This window comes from Pecten maximus, chromosome 18 (assembly GCF_902652985.1).
Source record: "Pecten maximus chromosome 18, xPecMax1.1, whole genome shotgun sequence".
Lineage (NCBI taxonomy): Eukaryota > Metazoa > Mollusca > Bivalvia > Pectinida > Pectinidae > Pecten > Pecten maximus.
Genome location: NC_047032.1, coordinates 9,530,087 through 9,556,407, shown reverse-complemented (window position 1 = coordinate 9,556,407; position 26,321 = coordinate 9,530,087). Strand labels below are relative to the sequence as shown.

Genomic DNA, 26,321 nt, shown 5'->3' with positions numbered 1-26,321 from the left:
AATTATAAAAGAAGCATGTTTTCGACTAAAAGATTGGGAAACATGAGTAAAAAAAAAAGCAGAAGGAAACAAAAAAGGTTTTAAGAAAAAAAAATCAGCGAGTTGTTGGCCATTTTTCGTTAGTATTTACAAAATTGGCCTGGTAGTATCCATCTTTTATTAATTAAAATGGTAAGTAATGTTCGTATATTATTGGATGCTTATTAAAATGGTAAGTAATGATCGTATATTATTGGACACTAATTAAAATGGTAAGTAATGTTCGTATTTTATTGGACGCTAATTAAAATGGTAAGTAATGTTCATATATTATTGGACGCCTATGATAGGACATTATGTATTAGGAATCATGTTGACTAGAAATTGCTGCAGGCTAGTGGTAGAAGGGCTGTTTATTTATAAGGTATAAAAACTTCGCACTAATAACGTGTATAAGTTTTACTTACATATGTATACACATTTCTTTAGAGGTAGGACAGTTCTACCCAAAATTCTTGTCAAAAACCTCCTGGACATTTGCAGAATAAGGAATGAGTGCTGTTAGAGTTAGGAGTAGTGCTGTAAATGGTGTCTATATAGTAGCTATGAATGGTATGTATAACATAGACAAGTTTAATTTACAGGCCATTATATTCATTTGATTATTATCTGAATTGACCATTATTTCTGTTTCAACATGTTTGTTTATGGTGAAGTCTTTAGAGAGAGTGTTTACTATCAATCTTATGAATAAATCATTTCGGTGTTTTTAAATATTATCACAGAAAAATAGTATGAAATTTTTTCAAGAATCGTTTCATCATTTGAGTTTTGTCCGTGGCAAAATTCAACAATTCATAATTATTTGTTGTGTTATATTGCAATTAATATATATTTTACAAATTTCTGTTCAATATGAATTAATTTTTATGCTCTGTTGGAGGTCAGTGAGTTTCGCCATTCCTCCATTTTGTCAGTCCCCAGAAACTTCCAACAGGTTTCACTAAGCTTTAAGAAAACTGAAATATCTACCGATGGTATGTTATATACAGTGTATACAAATGTTTACCATTACAAGGTTCAAACTGTGAACATGATAGCTTCGTATTAATGCTCCATATATTCTTATAAATGATTTAATGCTGGAAAGTATTTCAATGGACCGCTGTAGGAGAAAACAAATTGGTGTTTAAAGACATTTTGGTGTTTTAGACATCAGATTTACTTTGTTTGAATACGTTAGATTTACTTCGGCGTTTAAGACATTAGATTAACCTTGGCAAATGAAGACATTATACAGTTCTCCCTGATACAGGTTTCCTGTGTCTTAGATGAAGAAAAAACATGAAGGACTCCCAAACTAAATGTCTGTTAGATGAAGAAAAAACATGAAGGACTCCCAAACTAAATGTCCTAAAATGTAAATCTTTTTAAAATGCTACTAGTCCTGAACTACTAGATCAGTTTTAATGGCATTTGGGCTGGAGAATTATTTGGCAATGTTGTATATTGCATAAATGAAAATACACTTCCTTAGGGCAGGAGAGGGGGGACGGGAAAAAAGCAACAAAAAAACTTTAAAATTATTTTCCTTTTCAAAAATGACAGGATTTAATTCACCTGTAAGTTCAGAGAGGCTGTTCAAAAATAGTAAAATATTTCATCAATAACTTAAATTAAAGTATTTTGCAATAATTACTGAAATATCCAGGTGAGCAATGCAGGCCTGTCGGGCCTCTTGTATTGCTTTTGTATTTCATTGCTTAAGACAACATTGTTATACCTGATGACCAACTTTGATACTGGAACTGCCTTACCATGATTTTGTCAATTTGTAAATGACAGGAACTCCTGGATTTCAAAATGGGACTCCCAATTTTCACGTTAGATTTAGCCTGGTGTTTGGTGACGCTAGATTACCGTGGTTAATACTTTGATAATGTTTGAATGCAGATTTTACAGAAGCTGATTATAATATTCAGTGTCAGTGATTAAAATTAGTGTTTTCTAGAAAGTGCAAACTAAAGTGGACTGGGGCGCCTGTCATTCTGTAGCCGATGGTCTGTCCACACCTGAGGCGATCCTGTGTGTGGGTTGTCACAGTAAAATATGCATTCCTGTGGTTTCACAAATTTTTTAGAAAAAGTGATAAAGACAGAAAATGACAAACACGAAGATTGCTTTCAAACTTTAAACTGTGAACACCATTTAATCCATCCTGTTAAATGGAGATTTAATTGGTCGATTCAGTCCCTTTTCTATCTGCTTAATTGATAAAGTCATGGTGACACTGGACCTTGTGTGGGTGGTTCGGATTGACAAGTTGTTTCAGGAAGTGAAGTCTGCATGTGGTTGATCACTCTGAATGTTTTCAGTGGTGAAATACATCCCTCAATCTTACTTATGAGACATTTTCAGTCTTAAAAAGTTACTTTTTTGTACCCCCAATAATGAAGCTGGGATGGTTATACTGAAATATGTACTAAACTTTTCTACAGTACAGACAAATTCTATGAATATTCCCTTTGGAAAACAAAAATATACCCTGATGGCAACACAAAAGATATGTTCAACACTAAAATATTCTCGGGTGTAAACACAAAAAAATTCACTTGATATCAACATAAAAAAAACATCTTCTTTAATAACTAAACCATATTGATAAGTTTAAAAAAGTTTTTAAATTTTTTTTAAAAGTTTAAAAAGAAAACCCAAAAAACCCAGGAAGTAGCAAGTTATATAGAGACATTAGAAATTGTGGAGACACCAAACACCAAAAACAGGCAAAAAAAAGAAAAAAAAAAAGGTGGGTGTGGAGAGATCGGTCACTTGAGGGGTGATTGATGGACCTAGTAGGAAGTCATGTCTAGTTTGTGTCAAAAATATGTGACTACCCCAGTTGATTTAGTGATGGATGGGGGCCATGTCTACCCTAGTTTGATATACACCTGGAAGGTTTTTACACCTGAAAATTGTCAACAATAATCACTTACATAGCTTTGGAAATCTGTGGAGTATAACATATTTGATAATTATTTATCGCATAATCGGCCAGATAGTTCACTCGCATAATATTTTCTCACATAATCGGCCAGATAGTTCACTCACATAATATTTTATCACATAATAGGCCAGATAGTTCACACACATAATATTTTATCACATAATCGGCCAGAAAGTTCACTCACATAATATTTATCACATAATCGGCCAGATAGTTCACTCACGTAATATTTTATCACATAATCGGCCAGATAGTTGACTCACATATTTATCACATAATCGGCCAGATAGTTCACTCACGTAATATTTTATCACATAATCGGCCAGATAGTTGACTCACATATTTATCACATAATCGGCCAGATAGTTGACTCAAGTAATATCTTACCACGTAATCGGCCAGATAGTTCACCCATGTAATATTTTATCAAATATATAGTATATACCCTGCTGCACCAGTCAGAAATAAATTGTGATGTCATAATAGAGCCAGGAACATGAAGTCATGATTTGAAGATGATGAAAAAAAATGGGCTGCCTCTGCTCTCCATAGGTGTCTAGAGTTGTAATACAATTAGTAAGTGTAATACAATTAGTAAGTGTATTATATAGAACATCTCAATAGTTGTCTAGAGTTGTAATACTATTAGTAAGTGTAATACAATTAGTAAGTGTAATACAATTAGTAAGTGTATTATATAGAACATCTCCATAGTTGTCTAGAGTTGTAATACTATTAGTAAGTGTATTATATAGAACATCTCCATAGTTGTCTAGAGTTGTAATACAATTAGTAAGTGTAATACAATTAGTAAGTGTATTATATAGAACATCTCCATAGTTGTCTAGAGTTGTAATACAATTAGTAAGTGTAATACAATTAGTAAGTGTATTATATAGAACATCTCCATAGTTGTCTAGAGTTGTAATACTATTAGTAAGTGTATTTATTGGTAAGAGAGAAAATGAACTTATTGTAGGTTGCTCATTGGTGGAGTGACATCAACATATGACTAAAAGTTTGAGTAGACATTGATGTCATGCATCAGTAAACAAGTTGTGGAAGGCTATCCATGAAGAATCAAAAGATAGAACTAAATAAATCCAATTAAAGAATTTAAGACAATCAGAAAAGCTGGCGATAAAGCCTTGAAAGAATTTAGAATTATTTTTTTTAACATTTTAAGCCAATGTCCATTTATTATCCTTATAATCTTGAAAATAAAAATAAAATCATATGAAGACCTTCAGGCTCATTGTTTAAAAAGTTTGATATTTGCTTTAGATAGCATTTAAAAATCAATAAGACTATAGCCTCATATTGAAAGTTTTGACGATCAATTCTCTCCTGGTCAGTGTATAGCCTCACTCCATTAAGAAAATTAATGTATGGTGCCCCCTTCTTGTTATTTACAAAAAATGTTTGGTATTTCCTTCTTGATACCATTTAAAAATCAATAACAGGATTGCCTCATGCTGAAAGTTTTTAAATGGTCAATTCATTACTTGTTATCTTGAGTGGTCAGTCAGGTGGTCAGTGTAAAATATCTGTGTAGCTGTGGACCTATCTCTGACCAGTGTCCAGTATTATATAAGAGTGTTGGATCTGGTCTGTGTTTTTCCTCACTATAGCTACAGTATCTAGGATTATGTAACCCCAAGTCCCCCCTAATTATGTTTTCTGACAGCAGGGCTGCAGAACACCTCTTATCAGTGTTAGTATTGGGGCACCACACGGGATACAGTGTCTTTTATATTTTTAGAGAAATTCCTGCTCACAATTGTCCCATTTTCCCTTGGCTCATGGCATTATTTTAAAGATTAAAAAAATGTTAAGTAAAAAATCTTCAGGTATACTGAATTATAGTTTTTTTTGTTTTTGTTTTTTTTTTTTGGGGGTGGGGGGGGGGGGGGGGGGGGGGGGGATTGATAATTTAAAAAAGAGGATATTGTTCAGATTTATAATATGATTCCAAGTCTTCTATCATACGGATTTGAATTTTTTATCAACAGTGGTTGGTATACTGTACAGAAACAGTCAGTATGGATGTTTTTCTTGTAAACAACTCTGTAAAGTACACCCATGCTGAAGTAGTTATTCATGACATAATACCTCCCGCCTCCCCCCTCTGTCTATATACATGTATATCTAATTATGTTTTCTGACAGCAGGAAATCTCCAGATTATCATTTCTATGAGAATTCCACTGATGAGTGGGGTGGGGGTTGGAGGGATCTCTCTGATGGCATGGTAACATAAGCTTGCTACCATGATTATTTTCTCCTGCTGCAGAAAACTCTGTTTATCTTCTAGATATGATATGAGAGATCATTAGAGGCTACCTGCAGGGATTTATCAGAAATGAGAAAGTATTTTCCCTTTTTCTGGGAAAGGAGAACCACATGCAACCAGAGTCTAGTGAGAGATTATATATCATGTTGGAAGTTGTCTTTGTCCTTACACCAATCATTATGTCATTGAAACATGTTCCTGTTTCTTAATTAAAGTGTTCTGCAAACCCGCACATAACATTATTTTTGTGTCATGTTTTCATTTTTTTATGTCATTAAAACATGTTCCTATTTCTTAATTAAAGTGTTCTGCAAACCCGCACATAACATTATTTTTGTGTCATTTTTTTTATGTCATTGAAACATGTTCCTATTTCTTAAAGTGTTCTGCAAACCCGCACATAACATTATTTTTGTGTCATTTTTTTTATGTCATTGAAACATGTTCCTATTTCTTAATTAAAGTGTTCTGCAAACCCGCACATAACATTATTTTTATAAAAGTCCGTTTTTTATCCTTTAAAGTCTTGAGACAAAATCATATCAACTTAGCACCTTATTTATCTGGTAATAAGCCGTGTGACAAAGATACATCAACTTTGATTCAAAGTAGTGGATGAACTGATTACTGAACAATGGAATATTTATTGTTTGTATGTTAACTGAACTACGATAGGTGGGCTTATTACACCATAAATAAGTAATTCAGACACAGAGTGATTTTGATATCATTCTGGCCCCGGTTTCATCAACATTAACTTAAGGAAATTCCTTAACTTGAAATGTTCAATAGGAAAGCATAATTGGATTTAAGGGTGAAATCTTAATTCAGGAACCTTCCTTGAATTCCGTAATGTTTTTCTACGATTAAACTTACGTTGAGATGTTTCTTTAAGTTTGACAATATTGATAAAACTGGGGTCTGGCGCTATTTTCATCCTACAGGTTTATGAAATACAAATCATATACAGGGGACACGTTACAGCATTACAGTAATTTGAATTTTGCTGTTAGTTTCAGAAATTTCAACAGAGATAATCCGAAAAAAATTCCAATTTCGACCCAACGTTTTTTTTTCAAAGTTCTAATTAAGATATATTGTGGTGTTGAGCGCCAAGGTTTTATGGGAAAGGAAACAAAGAACAGATAATACTGATTTACATTGAACTAGATAAATATATATTTAATGGTGGACACCAGAATTCTTCTGGGATCTGATCATGAAATTGACTTCATTGATCAGAAATTGTTATCTAGTCTGGGGTATTAAGGCTGATCTGTGAAAAAAAAATCTTCGACAAAAATATGTTAAATTTATGTTTGAATGAAAACAGTTTTAGGTGTTGATGGTTTAAAAGTCATGATTTGTCACTTTTTGACATGTTGATGAATATTCAGTTGACCGACAGTCAAACTTTTTTCATCATGATTATGAATATTTGAGTTCTGGTCAAGCGATAAACAATGCCTACTAACTGTATAGGGATGTGCCTGCATTAATCCCCCAACCGCCTGAGTGATCTACATACATATCACAGCCGAGTCCATGTTACCATCTTCTGTGTTAATTTGAAAAGCAATTAGGCCTATTGTCCAACACCGGCCATTCTGGTCATCCAGCTGACCCATCAATAAAATATTAATATACCCAAGACATCTAGCCTTATCATCAGTGGTCAATACTAATCCATTTTGACCATGCCTCTGTGGACCTGAGTGACCAGAACACTGTTCCGAGGAGGAGTACTTCTCCGGCCACGATTTTATTTCAATCGGCCTCTTTTCATCCTTGGGGGATTACTGTGGAGTTGCGTCCTCAGTCAAGGTCCAATCTCCTGGCCGGTGTTATGTAAAACAATGATCTCCCAGTAAACAACCTGTACTACCATGTAGCTTTTCCTCTCAGGCCAATGCAATAATTTGTGTGGTTGTTGTCTCCCCTAAACACGCTCCCCACATCAAAAGATACCAAAAAAAGTTTTTGAACGTTTCCTTGGTAACCAAAGGTAATTTAAGGTCATTATAACCCTACCCGTAATTTAACCTGCTTTCCAATGTTTCTTTGACAACAAATGATAACATTTATCTGTAAAAAGTCTGAATTAAACTAAAATTTTCTTTTGACAACCAAAACTTTCATCAGCCAATAAAAAACGTTGTTCTGAACTAAACCTAAATTTCCCTTGATCACCAAAACATACATTAGCCAATAAAAACATCTTCCTGAATTAAGCCTAAATTTTCCTCTACAACCATGCATTACCTCTAACACAGATGCTGTTGTAGATAGTAATTATTTTACTGGACACAACATTGACCAGCACAGATGCTCATCACAATCTGGTCCTGAGTGGTGTTACGTAATAGAAAAAGGGCAGCTATAAACGACCAGCATCTGATTGTGATGGTCAGCCATTGAATTGAAGGCCTGTGGTCAGTGAAGATCAATACATGTATAATTAATGAACATGGCTTTATAAATGACCTTAGTATCAAACCAATCAAGCACTGGTAAGCTCATTAGCTATTGATTCATAAAACATACCACCACTTTAATAGCATTTTGTTTGTTACAGAAAGTGGTCAAGATATATAGGTCTTGTGTAGTGGAATAGTCCAAGCATAAAGCTGGACGGTGGGGGTGGGGAGATTGAGGTGGGTGGGTAGGGGAGTGATGGAGAGGAACTGAAGGGGAGGGGGTGGGGAGGGGAGGGGAGATTGAGGGGGTGGGTAGGGGAATGATGGAGAGGGTGGGGAGGAGAGGGTGGTGTGGGGTAGGGGAGTGATGGAGAGGACTGGAGGGGTGGGGAGGAGAGATTGAGGGGGAGGGTAGGAGAGTGATGGAGAGGACTGGAGGGGGTGGGGAGGAGAGATTTGGGGAGTGGAGATGGAAGGATGGAGGAGGTGAGCTGGAAGAGGTGATGGGATGGGGAGGTGGAAAGGGTGAGGAGGGAAGGTGCAGTGGTAGAGGAAGTCATGGGGGAGTCCACATGGTTGGTGGTGGAGGGGAGATGGAAGGAATGGGGGAGTGGAGATAGAGGGGTGATGGAAGGAATGGGGGAGTGGAGATAGAGGGGTGATGGAGTGATGGAAGGGAACTGGAAGAGTTTGGTGGGGGTGGGGAGATTTAAGGGAATAGGGAGTTGGAAGAATAGTAGTAGTTGCTTTGGTATATATATATCTAATTTATATACAAAAGAAAATGACGAAAGAGCAGAACATTTAGCAATAGAGCATTGATTCAGAGAATACCAAAATCAACACAAATCTAATCCAAATGTTGTATTTGGGGTGTTTTCAGATGGAAAATTATAGAAAATAAGCCCGGAGTAATTGATGAGATTTTAAAATGGTTCATTTTTCATCTGACCATTCTGACTTCGGAACCATCGGTCAGTCTTGGTACAAATGACATATTCTCATAAAAGGTTAGCGTCCATTCAGCAATCCGCCAACCCTGATTGGAATCAATTGACTCTTCTATTGATCAAGACCACTCATTGAACACAAAATAAAATATCTAAACAACCAGCAAAAAAATCTTTAAATGAGGTTAAAAAGGGACAAAAGTAATCTGGCTCGCTCTCTTTTGTCACATTTATATTGTGTACTTTTGTCTGCAAGCTTCATATCAATTCAAGGAGTCAATTGTCAAAAGTTGGTGTAAATTTTCATGATAGATTTAGGGTAAAACAGCTTAAACTTTCATGATAGATTTAGGGTAAAACAGCTTAAACTTTCATGATAGATTTAGGGTAAAACACTCTAAATTTTCATGATAGATTTAGGGTAAAACAGCTTAAACTTTCATGATAGATTTAGGGTAAAACACTCTAAACTTTCATGATAGATTTAGGGTAAAACACTCTAAACTTTCATGATAGATTTAGGGTAAAACACTCTAAACTTTCATGATAGATTTAGAGTAAAACAGCTTAAACTTTCATGGTAGATTTAGAGTAAAACACTCTAAACTTTCATGATAGATTTAGGGTAAAACACTATTTAGGGTCAATGATCTAAACTAATCTATATTCGATTTGATTTTTGTTTTTAAAGAAGACAGAAAAATATATTTGCATCAAAAATTTATACACATGTATATGATAGACTTAGCATAGGTCTATCTCTCGGAGTGCATTGCGGTCTTCTACTTAACACCTATGTAAATGGCACAAACCATTTCATGATTCTTTAAAAGCACCTTTGCACCAAATTATCAGATAAAATCAGGACACTACCTTTTTAATGTCCTTACATTGAATACAACTTATGTTTTTTACTTGTTTGGTATTGCGGCTGTTTTTATGTTAAAATGTTTTCTCAGAAATATTTGTTCGCCAGTAATCTAAAGATACATCTTGTGTGTATGATAGTGTTCCATATGATGTAGTGTGTACAAAAAAAACCAGTAACGTTCTGTATCAATTGCTGAATAATTGGTCCATTATGGATATCTCCACAATTTCAGTAAATACCATCTCATTGAACTGTTGATAACTGGATCAGAACCTCTGCATTGCATTACCAATATGACCCCTGGAAATCACAGTATAATACAATTGAAAAAAAACGTACAGCAGTGATGTTATATTTTGAAGGTGATTTATTGATTTTAAGCCATGTATTAACTTGTTCAGAAAACAAGGAAGATATTGGCATTTCTTGTCGAAAAAGAAATGTAATACATTTGAAAGTAAGGTAACATGCATCCTTAGGCTTTCATGCCATAGAAAGGTAGCATACATCCTTAAGTCTCTGTCACAGTAAGGTAGCATACATCCTTCAGTCTCAATGTCACAGTAAGGTAGCATGCATCCTTAAGTCTCAATGTCACAGTAAGGTAGCATACATCCTTAAGTCTCAATGTCGCAGTAAGGTAGCATACATCCTTAAGTCCCCATGTCACAGTAAGGTAGCATACATCCTTAAGTCTCAATGTCACAGTAAGGTAGCATACATCCTTAAGTCTCAATGTCACAGTAAGGTAGCATACATCCTTAAGTCTCAATGTCACAGTAAGGTAGCATACATCCTTAAGTCTCAATTTCACAATAAGATAACATGCACCCATAAATTACAATGTTTCAATAAAGTTGTATACTTGCTTAGCCTCGATGTCACAGTAAGGTAACATGCACTCATAAGTTTCCATGTCATAGTAAGGTAGCATGCACCCTTAAGTCTCAATGTGACAATAAGGTTCCATACATGCTTAGTCTCTATGTCATAGTAAGGTAGCATGCATCCTTAAGTCTCCATGTCACAATAAGGTAGGCTAAGTTACACTGCAGCACACAGATTAAAATATCTGTCACAGTGAAGTAGCATACAGCCTTAAGTCTGCATGTCACAGTAAAGAAGCATACACTGCCTTAAGTCTGCATGTCACAGTAAGGTAGCATACAGCCTTAAGTCTGCATGACACAGTAAGGTAGCATACAGCCTTAAGTCTGCATGTCACAGTAAAGAAGCATACAGCTTTAAGTCTGCATGTCACAGTAAGGTAGCATACAGCCTTAAGTCTGCATGACACAGTAAGGTAGCATACAGCCTTAAGTCTGCATGACACAGTAAAGAAGCATACAGCCTTAAGTCTGCATGCCACAGTAAGGTAGCATACAGCCTTAAGTCTGCATGCCACAATTAGATATGTAGCATAAATAATGATTAGAGTTTTCTTTTATATAGAATCAAACAAGACTATTGGGGTACCAATTTACATACAATGTTCAAACAAGAATCTGTATTGGAAAGGGTTTGGTTTAGACAGGGTATAGCATTAAACATAGGTTGTATAATAGTGACACTGGCTAGTTTTAATGACCAGCTGACCAGGTGACATAATAACACATTACAGGCTAAAAGGATGGACACAAAAAGCCATCAAAATGATGGCTGGCCCTGATTAACTAAAACGGAGGTGGGTGGATTAGGACCAATGTCTATTGTGTACCAACTGTTCTCATTCCTGTCCATTTGTTCCTCCATTGTTATGCTTTCACTGTAACACCAAAATCATTTTCCTGTTCAGCGGATTGCGTGAGACAAATACTGTTATCTGGGATTTTTATAATTGGATTTTGACATTTGCACTCCGGGTTTTTCACTTGGCATTTCTATAGAGAATAATGTATTTGCATGTCAAATTACCAGTTTTAACGATAGGTCAAGTACTGGATACAGGTAGATCTGTCACTATAATGGACATGTTTGATATTACATAAATGAATACAGTTTGTATATCATGTCTGGAGCATTCATATTATGTACTTGAATATGAAAAATAAAATAAAAAAATTGACATGAAATTTATTAAAAACAAAGAAAAACAGTAACAACAAAAAAAACACACATATATCTAAATTTCAGAATTCTTATTACATAAATTACAACATGAGGCCAAATCAGGGAACGTTAATTTGTTAGAATTTTGTTCTTTCGTTTGAAAGGAAAATCCCAAAATAATCGACCCAGGATAAATAACCGACTTTACAGCAATCTTAAGGAAATTGATTTTAGGGCTAAATGCGATTGCAAATTCCCCATTCTCACAGAAGAAAAATGAATCTGTTCTGTCCATTTTTCTATGAAATAAGGTGAAGAAAAAAGGTTTTGATTTCTATAATTTTTAAGGCAAATGCTTTTATTTCTTTATGTATGAAAGAAAAGAGCTTTTATGTGTTTTACTTCTTAAACAAATTATAAAAAAGAAAAGAAAAATGATGTCCATCTGAATTTAAAGAAGAAAAAAAAGAAAAAAAAGAAAAGTTCCCCTTTGGGGACCTCATGAGTGTAGGAAGGAATATCTCGTATCAAGATAATATGCATCACCTTCACTTAAAAACATCTGTACTTGATGAAAGCCCTGGACTAATTATGTACATCATTTTTATTTCCAGGGGAGGATGACACCCCAAACGGTCACTGTGACCCGGGAACAGATAATGGCCATTCACAGGATCTGTTTTGCGAGGTCAAAGGTCGAGAGAAGATGCAGGGGGATGAGCCTGTGTATAATGGTCCAGAAGATTGCAGCGAATCCATCCACTATTTAGGAGGCGCAATAAAAAGGTAGGGTCATCAGATCAAGTGTTGTGTTCATGTTTTATGACCGAGTTTAAATGTCGTGGGAGGCCTGCACAAAGGGCAAAATGTGATTAAAAACGAATCCATACAAAAAAGCATGTGAAAGCATTTGTGCTTGCCTCAGTGGTATTGAATAGGAAAATCAAAATGAAAATTTAATAGACAATTGTGGATTTTACACACATAAAGGGAAATAAAAGAAATTTGTACCTTATCTGAAAAATAATCATTCAGAAAGCAGTTGTCTTTTTTTTTTTGACGAATGAAAATACTCATGTGTGAGAAGTTTAGTAAGATCAACAAAACATCTTTATAACCATTTCATTTCTTATGAAACATTTAGGTGAAAGTAAATGTTTCTTGGGGGAAAAAAAGTAATAAAAAAGGTATTTTATTATCAATGAAAATATTTAGAAGCAAATTTCTTCCAATAAGGTTGTTTCACGGGGCACATGTACGGTATGTAACATGTGTAGAGATAGCAATGAATACCAAATAAGGTAAAAAAAATCTCAAGGTTATTTTTAGAGCTTTTCCAAGGATCAACTTGGAACTCTTAAGTACACCTTGGACAGCTGTGAATATCCATACATTCAAGTGCTTGACTCTCAAGTAGAAAAAAATATGAAGTCTCATGATGAACACAGTGAAAGTATGAAAAAAAATATTATGAACAAATAAAAAAATAAATTAAAAAATAAAAACCTGTAGTTGGGTGATGTGCTTTATATCTTTAATGTTGTGACAATGATGTTAATTAAAATGACGGAGGTAAGAATTCTTCTTGGGAGACAATTGACCTTTTAGAATGTAATAATATCTAGGTCATTTGGAACATTCCTTGATTTAATGGAAACAGAACATCTGCTCTGGGAAAGGTCAGGTGATAATTACTATCTTAAAAATGAAGTCTACTTATCTCTAAGATAACAGATTACCACCAAAGTTTGATGTCTTTTGGAAGAGGTCATTTCAATGGGACTTGAAATAGTACCCGTGTTTCCACTATCTGTACCGACCTTATATTTTTGTGCCTACCCTGAAGTTTGACCATTTTCAAGCAAGGACTATTAAAGTCAAGATTCCTCAGCTATATACATCCATAGAAAAAACTTTAAAAAAAAAAATAGATCAAAATATTTCCCTACCTACCTACCTAATTTTTTTTTCTGGAATATTAGTGGAAACATGCATATTATTTTTTAAGCCTGGTCATGGTGCCATCACTGCGCCATTGACACATTCTTTTAAAGAACGCTGATGTCACGTAGTGGTATAAGCTGCGGGTATTTCTGGCTAGGCGATTGGGTGCTGTAGATCGTGAGTTCGAGGCCCGGTCAGGGCACGAGTCAAAAAGTTGTCTTCCTTCGTCATTTGTGTTGCTAAGTATCATTATTTGAGTAAATCTTATTTGGATATTAATAAAGACTTGTGTTTTGTGGATGTTTTTCTTATTATACTGTACTACTTCAGTAAATATGTAAGAACATTTTGACTGCAGATATGGTAGTATGAACGCAGTTGGAATTTGAGGTAATTTTTGGATTGATGGACATGCTTCATAAAGAATATGTCCTTGCCAACTGTATTCTTTACATTTATATCTCAGAAAAAATTATACTGTCATCACAAATAATCGAAATTGGTTGCTACGATGGTATTTCTGACCTCTGACCCAGACCTTGAGAAGTCCTTGAATATGCTATTCATTGTTACATAAATTTAATTACATAATTAAGCATATAGGGAAAAGTATTTTAAATTGTAACTCGGAGAGTGACTGTTTAATATTGGAGTCTCAATTTCAAAAGAGACCGTCAATTATTTTGGTCATAAACTAGTCGACTCGAGAAAATGGATGGATCGGTGCTGAAATCACACTTGAATCATCAGACATGGAGAACAAAAAAGTCGCAGGAAATATGTGATAAAGACATTGATTGGTTGTTCAACGCAACGCGCCCTGATGAAGCAAACCAGAAAAGTAATGTCCAATCAGAATATTTCTGATGGCTTTTTTGTAGCCAAGAGAGGGTTCAATCCAAATTTTGTAATAATAAAGCTAAATGTTCAAACTTTTTCAATTTACTTACCTTTTGGATACAACAATTTTATTTCCATAATGAGCCCACGTATCCAAATCTCAAATGCGTGGAAAAAACCAGGTACTCGGAACCCATATTTGAAGATGTGTATGAATCATTGAAATCAATGAAGACTTGCATTTCATTGCATATATGGTAATTTATACTCAGAGGTTTCTAAAGATGAATAATTTGTAAATATTCCTAAATTTAGCACAGAATTGCTCTTTTGTAGAAAATGTATGTACATCTAATTAAAGCACATTAATTATTACACATCCTTAAAAGTTTGCTATCAATATTTTTGATACTGAACTCAAACAAAGCATTTAATGGTTGTTGATATAATTGAATCTCCTTAATCACTTGTAAACAGCCAAATTAATATATCACTAAAATCTACTTCTTGATTCGTTAACATTACTAGATTATATGCAAAGCAAAGATTTACAAACACTTACAAAATTTCTGATAAATTGCCTTAAAAATTATCACAATGATAAATTAAGTTTTGTGCGTGTGTGTGTTTTTTTGGGGTTTTTTTTCAGACTAATTTTCGATTATTTTTTATCATCGGCCTACAACTAAATTCAGGGATGAGAGCCTTTGTCTTTTCAGAGGATTTCCTCTTTTTATATTGATTTCCAAAAAAAACCAAAAACCTTTTGATTCGGTCTGAAAAGCCCAAAAATGATGTTTTTGCAGGTAAGATTAGTATATTTCTTCCTTTTTTGGAAGGCATGAATCTCACCCTAGTAAAATATATACAACTTAAGTTGAATATTATTATGTATGGCGATATGTGAGAGTATGATAATGATCTAATAGTATGTTGACCAAAAATTGACTGTTATGTTTAACAGGGCTAGGGACAAAGGAACTAGACAATAGACTACAATAGTCTGTTAATATGTAATACAACTGGGGCTAAAGCTGCTCAGAGCTGCTAATATCTACACTTAGTCATAATGAAACACATGTCACTTTGTGTAAAAATGACCACAAGGGTCACCTGGCTTGACCACTGGTCAGGTAAAACGGCAGTGTGGAGGTCAAATGACAGGTGTTTTAGCATTCAGTCTTTAAAAATAAAGGTGGCTCGTGTGACCGCTGGGTCAACTTTAATTATCTCTTTTGTTGTCAGCCATGCTGACCAATACAGCATCATCAAATGGCTGATGGTCAGCTCAAGCGAGTCAGTGGTCACTTCATGCTGGGCAGTGGTCAAGAATATTTGTGGCGGCAGTGGCTAATAGCTATAAATCTGAATATCTAATAATAATGCTTCAAAAATATCCGTGTGCATTGACTGTAAAAATTGAAGATGGACACGGGTCTGTTGATTGGAATCGGGGAAGAAATTTCAGAAATGTCAAGTTCAATAATTAGAAATGTTCGTAAATCAATCGACATGATCATTATCAAACAGCTATAGCAGAACAGTTGTTTTCAAAGAATAGAAATAAAAAAAAACCGCATAATAAAAAGGGTTATCTATGTATTATAGATAAACACATAATAAAAAGTGGAAACAAACAGATTGTGTTTTAAACTATAACATGATTTATAATAACTGATTTCGAAATAATATGAGATTACAATTAAATGGAAAACAATTAATTGATAACTCATCAAAGCAAATAGTATTAACATGTTATTTGAAGTCGTTCAAAAAATACACTGATGGATTGTCATAAAGTCCTACCAAAATTAACTGATTGATTGTTTATAAAATCCTAGTAATTATAAACCTGATGAATTGTAATTAAAATCCTAATGATTATAAACCTGATTGATTGTTATTAGTGTTACAATAGGAAAAAAATATACAAAAAAAGTGTTACAAAAAAAAAGTATTAAAATCCTAGTCATTATAATAAAGCATGATGGATTGTAATTAAAATTCTAATAATTATGAACCTTATAATTAAAGTGTAACAAAAAAATAAGAATAATAATAAAAACCAATTAAAATTCTAGTAATTATAAACCTGCTGGATTGAAATAAATGTCCTTATAAAACAGAAGGGTTAAAGTCTTAATGAATAATGAAAATAATAAATTGAAAGATCTTAATACATACCTTATTAGCTAAATATAATAATGTCAGAAATGATGTACATGTACTAGTATTCATCTTCAAAGACAAAGGTGGTAAGTATATGCAAAATGCTCATTACCAAATGTTCTATGTTCGTTTGTAAAAATGTTACATTTTGTTTTAACCAATCAGAATGATGTTTTCAATTCACTGCATTCAAAGCTGCAGATATTTTGTTTGACACAAATGAAGTGAAAGAATGATAGGTTTATAAATGTATACACTCTGAGGTTTACTACATAATGAAACCATTTTAGTAAGCAGATATATTACTATATAATAGCAGATAATGACAGGATATTATGTTTAATAGTTCATTAATATTTTTATTTTTGTAAGTATTGAGGAAATTTTATTGAAGTTAGAGACACAATCTTAAAAAGTGTTAAAACAGTTAAAATCTAATAGACAACATGATTTTTAATTTTTTTTTAGACTTCTTATTTGATGTATGTCCTTAGTATGATCCTTTATCATCAATTTGTATGTACATCTTATGCGAGCTACCAAAGTGAGAAAAAAAAAAAGACCCCAGTATGTAAAAAAATTGTGATTGAAGAAGGTATGGGCTGTAACACTGTCTACATGTATTAGCATTATTAGCAGGTTTTACTAACTGCCACTGTAGCCCATTGACTTAAAATATAAGCGATGATATTGGAGGAGGTGTTACTCGTAACCTGACTGACCAATGGTTGAATAGCTGCCTTATCGGCCACACTTCAGCTTGACCTCCAACCTTTGAGTGACCACTGGACAGTTCATGTAATTGTTTGCATGAAAATATCTGGAAATAGGACATGATGCGTTTTCTTGGTAACTAACAAGCCATGCCTAGGGTAGGCTGAACACTGACAGGACTCGTCATTGGTGTGTTTTGGACTTTATGGGTGGATGTTTACACGATTTCTATAAAACATGGTTAAAACCACCACATCGTAGAGGTATTAGATAACCATGTACTCAGATAACCATGTACTCAGTGGCCACACGTAGGAAACTCTTCATATCATATCTTATTTCTTGATATTGAAGGTTTTATTGGTACTGAAGGTTTCATATAAAGATACATTAACAATTCCTCCGGACAACTTGACCATTCTCCTTGACCATTCTCCGGACATCTATGAACAGTATTGGTCAGTGATGTACACAGTAGTGATAGGTGTATTAGTTAGTTTTCCTGTACAACAACAACAACAACAGACTATTTCATCCTGACCAGTTGTAGTGACCGTAGTGACCATTCCTGTGAGTTACACTGACCCAACATCAAGATGCACTCGGATGGAAAAGGCGTGATACAGAACGGACACAGGTTTGTCATATTAACAAAGTTTAACATAACAATATTATATATCTCTCTGTTGTGTTTTGTTGTTGGGCAACATATTCACAAAATTCTGAAAAGAAATATCTTTATATTTTTTTTCAACAATTCAATTCTTTGATCTTTTTCTACTTGTAACCATTTTATATATTCTTTTACACTTTCCAACTTAGAAAAAAAAACACACAAAAAAAAAGGAAACAAAAAAAACAACAGCAATAATTTCATTTGGTTATACTTTTTCTTTTTCCTATAACTATAGTCTATTCTTCATACTTTAAAAAACTCATGTGTAACTGTCTTTATGTTTTTCTTAAATTTTGAATTTTTTTAATTTAAAATTTCACAGCATTTAATGAGAAAAATAATATTTAATATTGATTTCAACCTTGCATTGACATAGTCTGTGCCAACTCTGTAGTGAAGACATGTTTACCTGTGGTGGGTAGAGTTTCAGTTAAAATGTCATGCACTGACATGGATTATTATGTAAATGATAGAATAAATAATCATATATCAAGCTTTAATTGTAGATTTTTAATTATAACAAAAATATTGATGTTATCAATGTATGCAAATAAAGAAAATAGGAAGGAAAGAGACTGCATCATTGCAATACATAGGAATGCCAAAAGAAAAATTGACTTTAAAAACTCCCCAAAAGATAGAACTTTTTGCTGATCAAATCTTTTATCTTATGTTTTAAATTGCAAGAAAAATGAGTAGAGTTTACTTTGTTTTTCTCTCTTTCTTTTTCGTTTTTTTTTTCTCTTTTTTTCTTCTTTCTGATGCTTCCTCACCTCAGTCAAATGATTAAACTGAAAGTGTCATACTTTACACACGAAAACAGAACAGTACTGTTATATCTGTGTTTGTGAAATTAGAGATTTTATTTCCTGCTATTTTCACTTCATGTTTGAGACAGTAATTAGATTCATAAAGAAAAAAATATGACAAAATTTGTTTTGTTAAATCTTTACCAAGCTAATAATTGTTGCAGAATCCCAGAGCTTCTGTCATACATACTTCCTCTTACAGGGCTGTCCTGTACACAGATAGAAAAATGTCCAGACTACCAAGGTTCTACTGTACATACCAACCAAAATGTCCAGACTAACAAGGTTCTACTGTACATACCAACCAAAATGTCCAGACTAACAAGGTTCTACTGTACACACAAACCTCAATGTCCAGACTACCAAGGTTCTACTGCACATACCAACCAAAGTGTCCAGACTCACAAGGTTCTACTGTACACACAAACCTCAGTGTTCAGACTAACAAGGTTCTACTGTACACAAACCAAAATGTCCTGACTTACCAAGGTTCTACTGTACACACAAACCTCAGTGTCCAGACTAACAAGGTTCTACTGTACACACAAACCTCAGTGTCCAGACTAACAAGGTTCTACTGTACACACAAACAAATTGGTTCCATTATTGGGAACTTTTTTTCCACATCGGAATAGAAGCAATATTATTTCTCTTCTACATAACCCAATAGGATAAACAACACAAATAAAACAGTGACATAGGCACTTGCTGATAAGTTTATTAAGAGAACACCATAATTATCAAAAACAATGACAAAAATACACATTTCGCACACATCATACCAATTCCTCAAATAAACTATCTTCATTTCATTAATAGAAAAAAAAAAAAAAAAAAAATTACGTGTGCTCACTATTACCCATGTCACCTGATTAACACGTATTGGTTTCACCTAAGCCCATTTGCACATACTGGAAGCGCCACCTATTGGCTTGTTTCATACCAAAGAGAAAATAATTACATCCTAATTCCTACCGTCAATTGGTTGAAATTATATATATATTAAGTTGGCTAGTCTATGTGAAGTTAAAAGAATAAAATAGTAGTTACAAAACAAATCTCTTGAAACACTGAGTGTATTCACGGCTTTTGAAGTAAAAGCTAAAGTAAATTTATTTTTTATTTATTTATTTTTTGCTGTCAAAGCTCTGAAAGTGCTTGCGATATCTATCGATTTGTTTTGAAGTTATTTTTTGAGGTGGCCATAATTTTTAGTTGTGGTTAAGTGAGGTGTATCATAATATTAAAAAAAGATGAAATCAACATGGAAGTTGCGTTTCAAAAATGCGACCATCTTGAGGCAATTGTTTTAAATGTCTTGTTGAGTACTTCATGATGTAATCAATAGTAACAGTAGGGGAGGTAATGATGTTAACATAAATAAGGTTATATAAGTGTCGAGAGGCGAGACACGTAATATCTCTATGGTTAGACAGTGTACCGAGTAGTACATGTCATGATAATTCTACTGATTCTTTTTTTATAAAATTCATGTAAATTAGGCTCAATTATCACATGCTAATAAACATTTTTATTTATGGCTTGGCTCCGGCAGGTGGTAAAGGTGTTTTATAGGATAGGCTGTAGCTTAGTTAAGTTGTGTAGGATTCACATACCTGATAACCTTGCTGGAAAATAAAGTGTAACATGGGTTGGTCATGTGTATACAGCCATTCAATGAAGGGTATTTTTTCCCGGGGTCAAGGTTTAAGCTGACCTCTCGATTTAGTAGGCGTTAATGGGATTACTCAGGCCCTGTCCATCCTAAGTATTTTATTTCTTAATTTCCATTTTCATTGAAACGTAAACATTTATGGACATTTCAAGGTGGCCTTGGATCTTCTAGGTAGTTTGTATTAGTCAGCAACATTATCTGATTCAGAGATTGAGAAATAGAGAAAATAAGATGTTTCATGATTAGAGAAGAGCATGACTAGAAGGTATGGTGGTCTGTTCTCTAATGACCAAAAACACAGGAAATTGTTTCATATTGTGAATCATACAGCTAGGATTGCCGTGCTGGTAGATCTCCTAACAGCAAATTTAGCTGCTTTAAATTGTCAACATTGTATGTAATTGTTAGACGCAAGTTGTATTTATTCTAAGTCAATTTCAAGACAATATTGTGTGAAGTTATTACACAAATTTGTGTTATTGTCAGACAAGTCTGCATGTGATTGTCAGATTAGCTAGTCTGTGTGTAATTGTCAGATCAGCTATAAGTCTGTGTGTAATTGTCAGATCAGCTATATGTCTGTGTGTAATTGTCAGATCAGCTAGTCTGTGTGTAATTGTCAGATCAGCTAGTCTGTGTGTAATGGTCAGATCAGCTATAAGTCTGTGTGTAATTGTCAGATCAGCTATATGTCTGTGTGTAATTGTCAGATCAGCTAGTCTGTGTAATTGTCAGATCAGCTATAAGTCTGTGTAATTGTCAGATCAGCTAGTATGTGTGTAATTGTCAGATCAGCTAGCCTGTGTGTAATTGTCAGATCAGCTATAAGTCTGTGTGTAATTGTCAGATCAGCTAGTCTGTGTGTAATTGTCAGATCAGCTATAAGTCTGTGTGTAATTGTCAGATCAGCTAGTATGTGTGTAATTGTCAGATCAGCTAGTCTGTGTGTAATTGTCAGATCAGCTAGTCTGTGTGTAATTGTCAGATCAGCTAGCCTGTGTGTAATTGTCAGATCAGCTAGCCTGTGTGTAATTGTCAGATCAGCTATAAGTCTGTGTGTAATTGTCAGATCAGCTAGTCTGTGTGTATTTGTCAGATCAGCTATAAGTCTGTGTGTAATTGTCAGATCAGCTAGTCTGTGTGTAATTGTCAGATCAGCTATAAGTCTGTGTGTAATTGTCAGATCAGCTAGCCTGTGTGTAATTGTCAGATCAGCTATAAGTCTGTGTAATTGTCAGATCAGCTAGTCTGTGTGTAATTGTCAGATCAGCTATAAGTCTGTGTGCAAGTCTGGATGTTGGACAATTCTGTCAATAAATACAATATATTTTTCTGTTTTATAAGTTTTTTGAATTTAATAAAAAAGATCAATCAAAACAAAATGTTCTTTGTTTGAGTGAACACATATTTCCACTTGGCAAACATTTGTCTTAATTTAGTTCTCTGTCAAGCAGTATTTTCCAGTGATAATTTTCCAGTGGCCAGTGGGATGTAATTTTCAATTGTGTACGGCAGTATGTGCTGGTTTTGATCAGGGAGAATATGCTATCAATCTTAATGAAATTTGAGCAGTGGTCAGTCCGATGAATTCCCTGGTGGACATTGGTCAGAGAAAGTGCATTACGGTCAGTTGTCTGCATCCAAGGAGACATGGGAATTCTGGTTGATGTTTTGTGGTCCGCAACATTTTAGACCTTATCAAGCTTTGTATGATGATTAATAATTCTGAAATATAAAAAACAATAATTAGCAATTTCTAGTGTTTTCCTTGCTGGTTAATTAATTTTTTTTTGTTAAAAGTTGAGCACAACATTAAATTTCTCTCCTTGATCAGTCATTGCGAAAAAAAAATTTGAGTTATGTTATTTACAATTTCACCTTGGCTAATACTGAAATATTGTTATATTTGTATATTTTTACTGTTAAGTGGTAACTCTGTATTATGTGTATATAACTTTAACAGTGACACTTTAGACCTACAGATTGTATGTTGTTTCACCCAATTCAGGAAGGAAATGTGGTATACAACATATTTTTATAGCTGTTCAGCTATGTCAAAAGTTCATGAGCTGAAAAAAACTGATGTGTATTGTTTCTTTAAACAAGGTAAAAGTGTACAGCCTATTTTGACATTTTATAAAGCAGTTTTATAATTATTAATTAAAACATGTATCTAGACCCATAAATCAATGGACAATTAAATTTGTTTGAATGGACAGTTAAGATGTTTTGTCTCTCAAGTAACAATAATTATTTCTTTTATGAATGTCTGTTTTAATACTTGACTGGGTATTTCTTGGTTCAGAATTATTATAATTATTGACGGAATCTAGAACACTACAGAAATAAGGTCAGACCATTCTTCCAAATAATTCCAAGAGAGAGTAATATACAGAAATTTGTTAATGACAATCGTAATTAAGAAAAATGATTGAAGTAAATATGGTTTGAAAGATATAGAACAAAAGGTCTAGTTATCATATTTTATGTTTTACTTTAAAAAGTATCAATGACAAGACTTGTTATAACAAAAAAAACAACAAAAAAAACAAACAAAAAACAGCTGGATTGTGCTCCTGAACTATTGTGTTGGTCAATCAGTCTCTTTTAGACTGGCTACCAGCCCTCCAGATTTGTATCATCTACCCCCTAGTTTGAAACTTAAGGTACCGGTACTTAAGAATGAAAAATTATAAAGACCAATTTGATTTATATTTTTTTTATATATTCAGGAGCCAAGGGTCTGAGTCTATTTATTCACAGAAAGTTATTGGATCCAAATCTCTGTATGCTTCATTAGTTATAAAATTGATTTAATTCACCTTATTATATAAAGATTAAGATACTTTGATTTGTTTTGGTTCTGACATATCATTTATTTTTTGGGGAAAAAACCGAATTTTCCTGAAACATTTTAGGAATGCAAAATATTTTTGATACAGTGTTGTTTAAAATGAAAGCTAAACAAAATGAATCTAATTAGTTACTGCTAAATCCTTGAAAATTGGACGAGATTTTGTGATCATTAGACCATTGGGTCTGGTTACCGTGTAATTACTAGTGATATTATCTCTGGTTTAGTATTTCTTCCTTTTTAGAATTGTTAATTATTATATTCTTGTTACTAGTCTTGATTGCAATGAATATTTTCCCGTTTCCATGGCAATCAGAACAAAAATGGAAATTACTCTGGCCAGCTTGACCGATGGGCAGTGGTCAGTTTTCCACTTGACCCAGTTGTTCCATGTTTTAGTTAGCTTGCATATAAATTTTACGGGGAATTAAAACCCAATTTGAAGAAGACTGCAAATATTGATATTAAACAAAATTTGAAGACTTATTCTGAATTGTTGCGGTCACAGGAAGTCCCAATTTCATCTCGGTATGTAGAGAAGATAAGGTAAGCGATTTGGTCAAGGAGTGATGGAATAAAACTGACATGACTTAAAACAGTACAGTTCTGACCAATGGTCAGTTTGGTCAACATGGATGAGATCATTATCGACAATGCCCTGTTTTGTAGCAACCATTGGAATAACATGAAAAGATATCATCTGCTTAGTGGCAGTAATCAATATTGGTTGAAAAGATAAAGGCGAAATTATCGAGGTTTTACTGAGGCATACTGGGATAGCTACAAGGATTCAGTTGTCTCTATAATATAATCACATGTATGTAGTTAGCTGGATTCATACATTTAGCTTCTGTCTACCATCTGCACACTAGAAAATAATCCTCAAGAGTTTACATAGAATACAAAAAAGGGATAGATTTAAGTTATTAATTTTGAATGTAGGGGAAAAAAATCTAATTTGTCTTTTTCATGTATGTAATTAAATGAACTATCAGAATGCTTGATTATATATGAACAAACTGTGGCCTTTGTTTGAAAATTTGTTTAAATTTCTATTGCAGGATAAATTTTAGCAGAATATATAAATAATGAACTTGATAGGGAATGTAGGTAGGGTAGGTGTATAGTGGGATGGGCTAGCTACAAAAATGTATAAGATCTGATAATGTTTTTATTGTTCAAATTTATGGACAAATTGAATGGTCAGTTTGCCCTAGGTCAGATAAAAAAAAGTGGCTTTAATTGTTTACATGGAAGTGGCCATCTGGCTAGTGTGTTTTAGTCGGTAGTGGTCAGTGCCTTGAGCCAACATTGACCTATCTTGATATTGATAAGAAAAATACAAATATTTCTAGAGTATTTACCCTCCAGTACAGTACAAAATATGAAGATAGCACCCACCGTGACAGATGGCGAACAGCTCTCATTCTACACAGAGAGTTCCGATTGATGTCTGGGTGGGTCTTCAGTAGTAATATGTTTGTCCATATATAATGAAAAGCATTACATGATAAAAATAAATAAATGGAGCTTTAGAAAATTTACAGTGAGAAATTTATCAAAACTTTTTTGTTAGAAAGAATGTGAAAGTCAAGATATTCTGTTGTGGACATTGGCTGTATGGCTCTGGTGCCTACTCCAACATTGTACCAGCATCCCTTCCAGTCAAGGCCAGCTAGTATGGGTCAAACTGACCTTCACTGATGGACAGCAAAACAGATCAGTGGCTTATGTAACTGCCAGGGGGAGGCCACCAGGGGGAGCAAAATACTACAACATATAGGTCACCAGGGGGAGCAAAATACTGCAACATATTGGCCACCAGGGGGAGCAAAATACTACAACATTCAGACCACCAGGGGGAGCATAATACTACAACATATAGGCCACCAGGGGGAGCAAAATACTACAACATATGGGCCACCAGGGGGAGCAAAATACTACAACATATAGGCCAACAGGGGGAGCAAAATACTACAACATATTGGCCACCAGGGGGAGCAAAATACTACAACATTCAGACCAACAGGGGGAGAAAAATACTACAACATATGGGCCACCAGGGGTAGCAAATACTACAACATATAGGCCACCATGGGGAGCAAAATACTACAACATATAGGCCACCAGGGGGAGCAAAATACTACAACATATAGGCCAGCAGGGGGAGCAAAATACTACAACATTCAGACCACCAGGGGGAGCAAAATACTACATCATTCAGACCACCAGGGGGAGCAAAATACTACAACATTCAGACCAACAGGGGGAGAAAATACTACAACATATAGGCCAGCAGGGGGAGCAAAATACTAAAACATATAGGTCACCGGGGGGAGCAAATACTACAACATTCAGACCAACAGGGGGAGCAAATACTACAACATATAGGTCACCAGGGGGAGCAAAATATATCAACATATAGGTCACCAGGGGGAGCAAAATACTGCAACATGTAGGCCACCAGGGGGAGCAAAATACTATGATATGTAATAGGTTATCAAACTGAAAAACAGGTCCCTGGCTTACCTTATCCCCATAGGAGAAAGGAAGGAGGAAAGTTACTGCATCAGGTACAAACAACAAATAATAAAATATCACTTCTGTGTAGTTTGGTAAAATTCCTAATTACTTGTCAGAACCTTTAGGATGTCCTGTAATCTAATAATTCATGCACAAACATTTCATCAACATATTGATATCCTAATTAATTTCAAATTGAAGAAAAATACTAGGATTTCCTGACACTGACAGGAGGAAGGGGGAGGGGATCAAATAACTTGTCTCTGGGGAATGCTAGGAGATGGTTTAGTTATTTCACTGTCCAAATGAACACCATGGTTGAGATATTTTCTGGTCCCTGACAAGTCCCATGAGAGGAAGCCATGTAGGATAGGGGCCAGGTCTTATCAGGAAAAGTCTCTCTTATCTCCAAGAAGTAACCAATTTAAAATTGAAAATGGGATTTATTATTTTGAAAGAGAGGCACCAATGCTAGCTATAAAGATCTCTTGTTGCTATGAGTTTACTTGACTCAAGTATAGCTTCATATGACATCATCAAAATATGTTTGATGAC

At 34.3% G+C, this 26,321-nt stretch overlaps 1 protein-coding gene across 2 annotated transcripts in view; it reads left to right on the top strand.

Annotated features, from left to right (window-relative positions):
• Nucleotides 1-479: 479 nt before the first annotated feature.
• The window catches only part of LOC117316526, a 68,218-nt gene continuing 42,376 nt past the window's right edge, over nucleotides 480-26,321 (top strand). The window contains exons 1-2 of one of the 2 annotated variants that reach the window (XM_033871155.1): nucleotides 480-591; nucleotides 12,177-12,348. In XM_033871155.1, the coding sequence (XP_033727046.1) occupies nucleotides 531-591; nucleotides 12,177-12,348 (233 nt within the window). In that variant the 5' untranslated portion in view covers nucleotides 480-530. Of the gene's footprint in view, nucleotides 592-12,176; nucleotides 12,349-17,050; nucleotides 17,867-26,321 lie in introns of those variants that run through there. The other variant, XM_033871157.1, reaches the window with a different exon arrangement.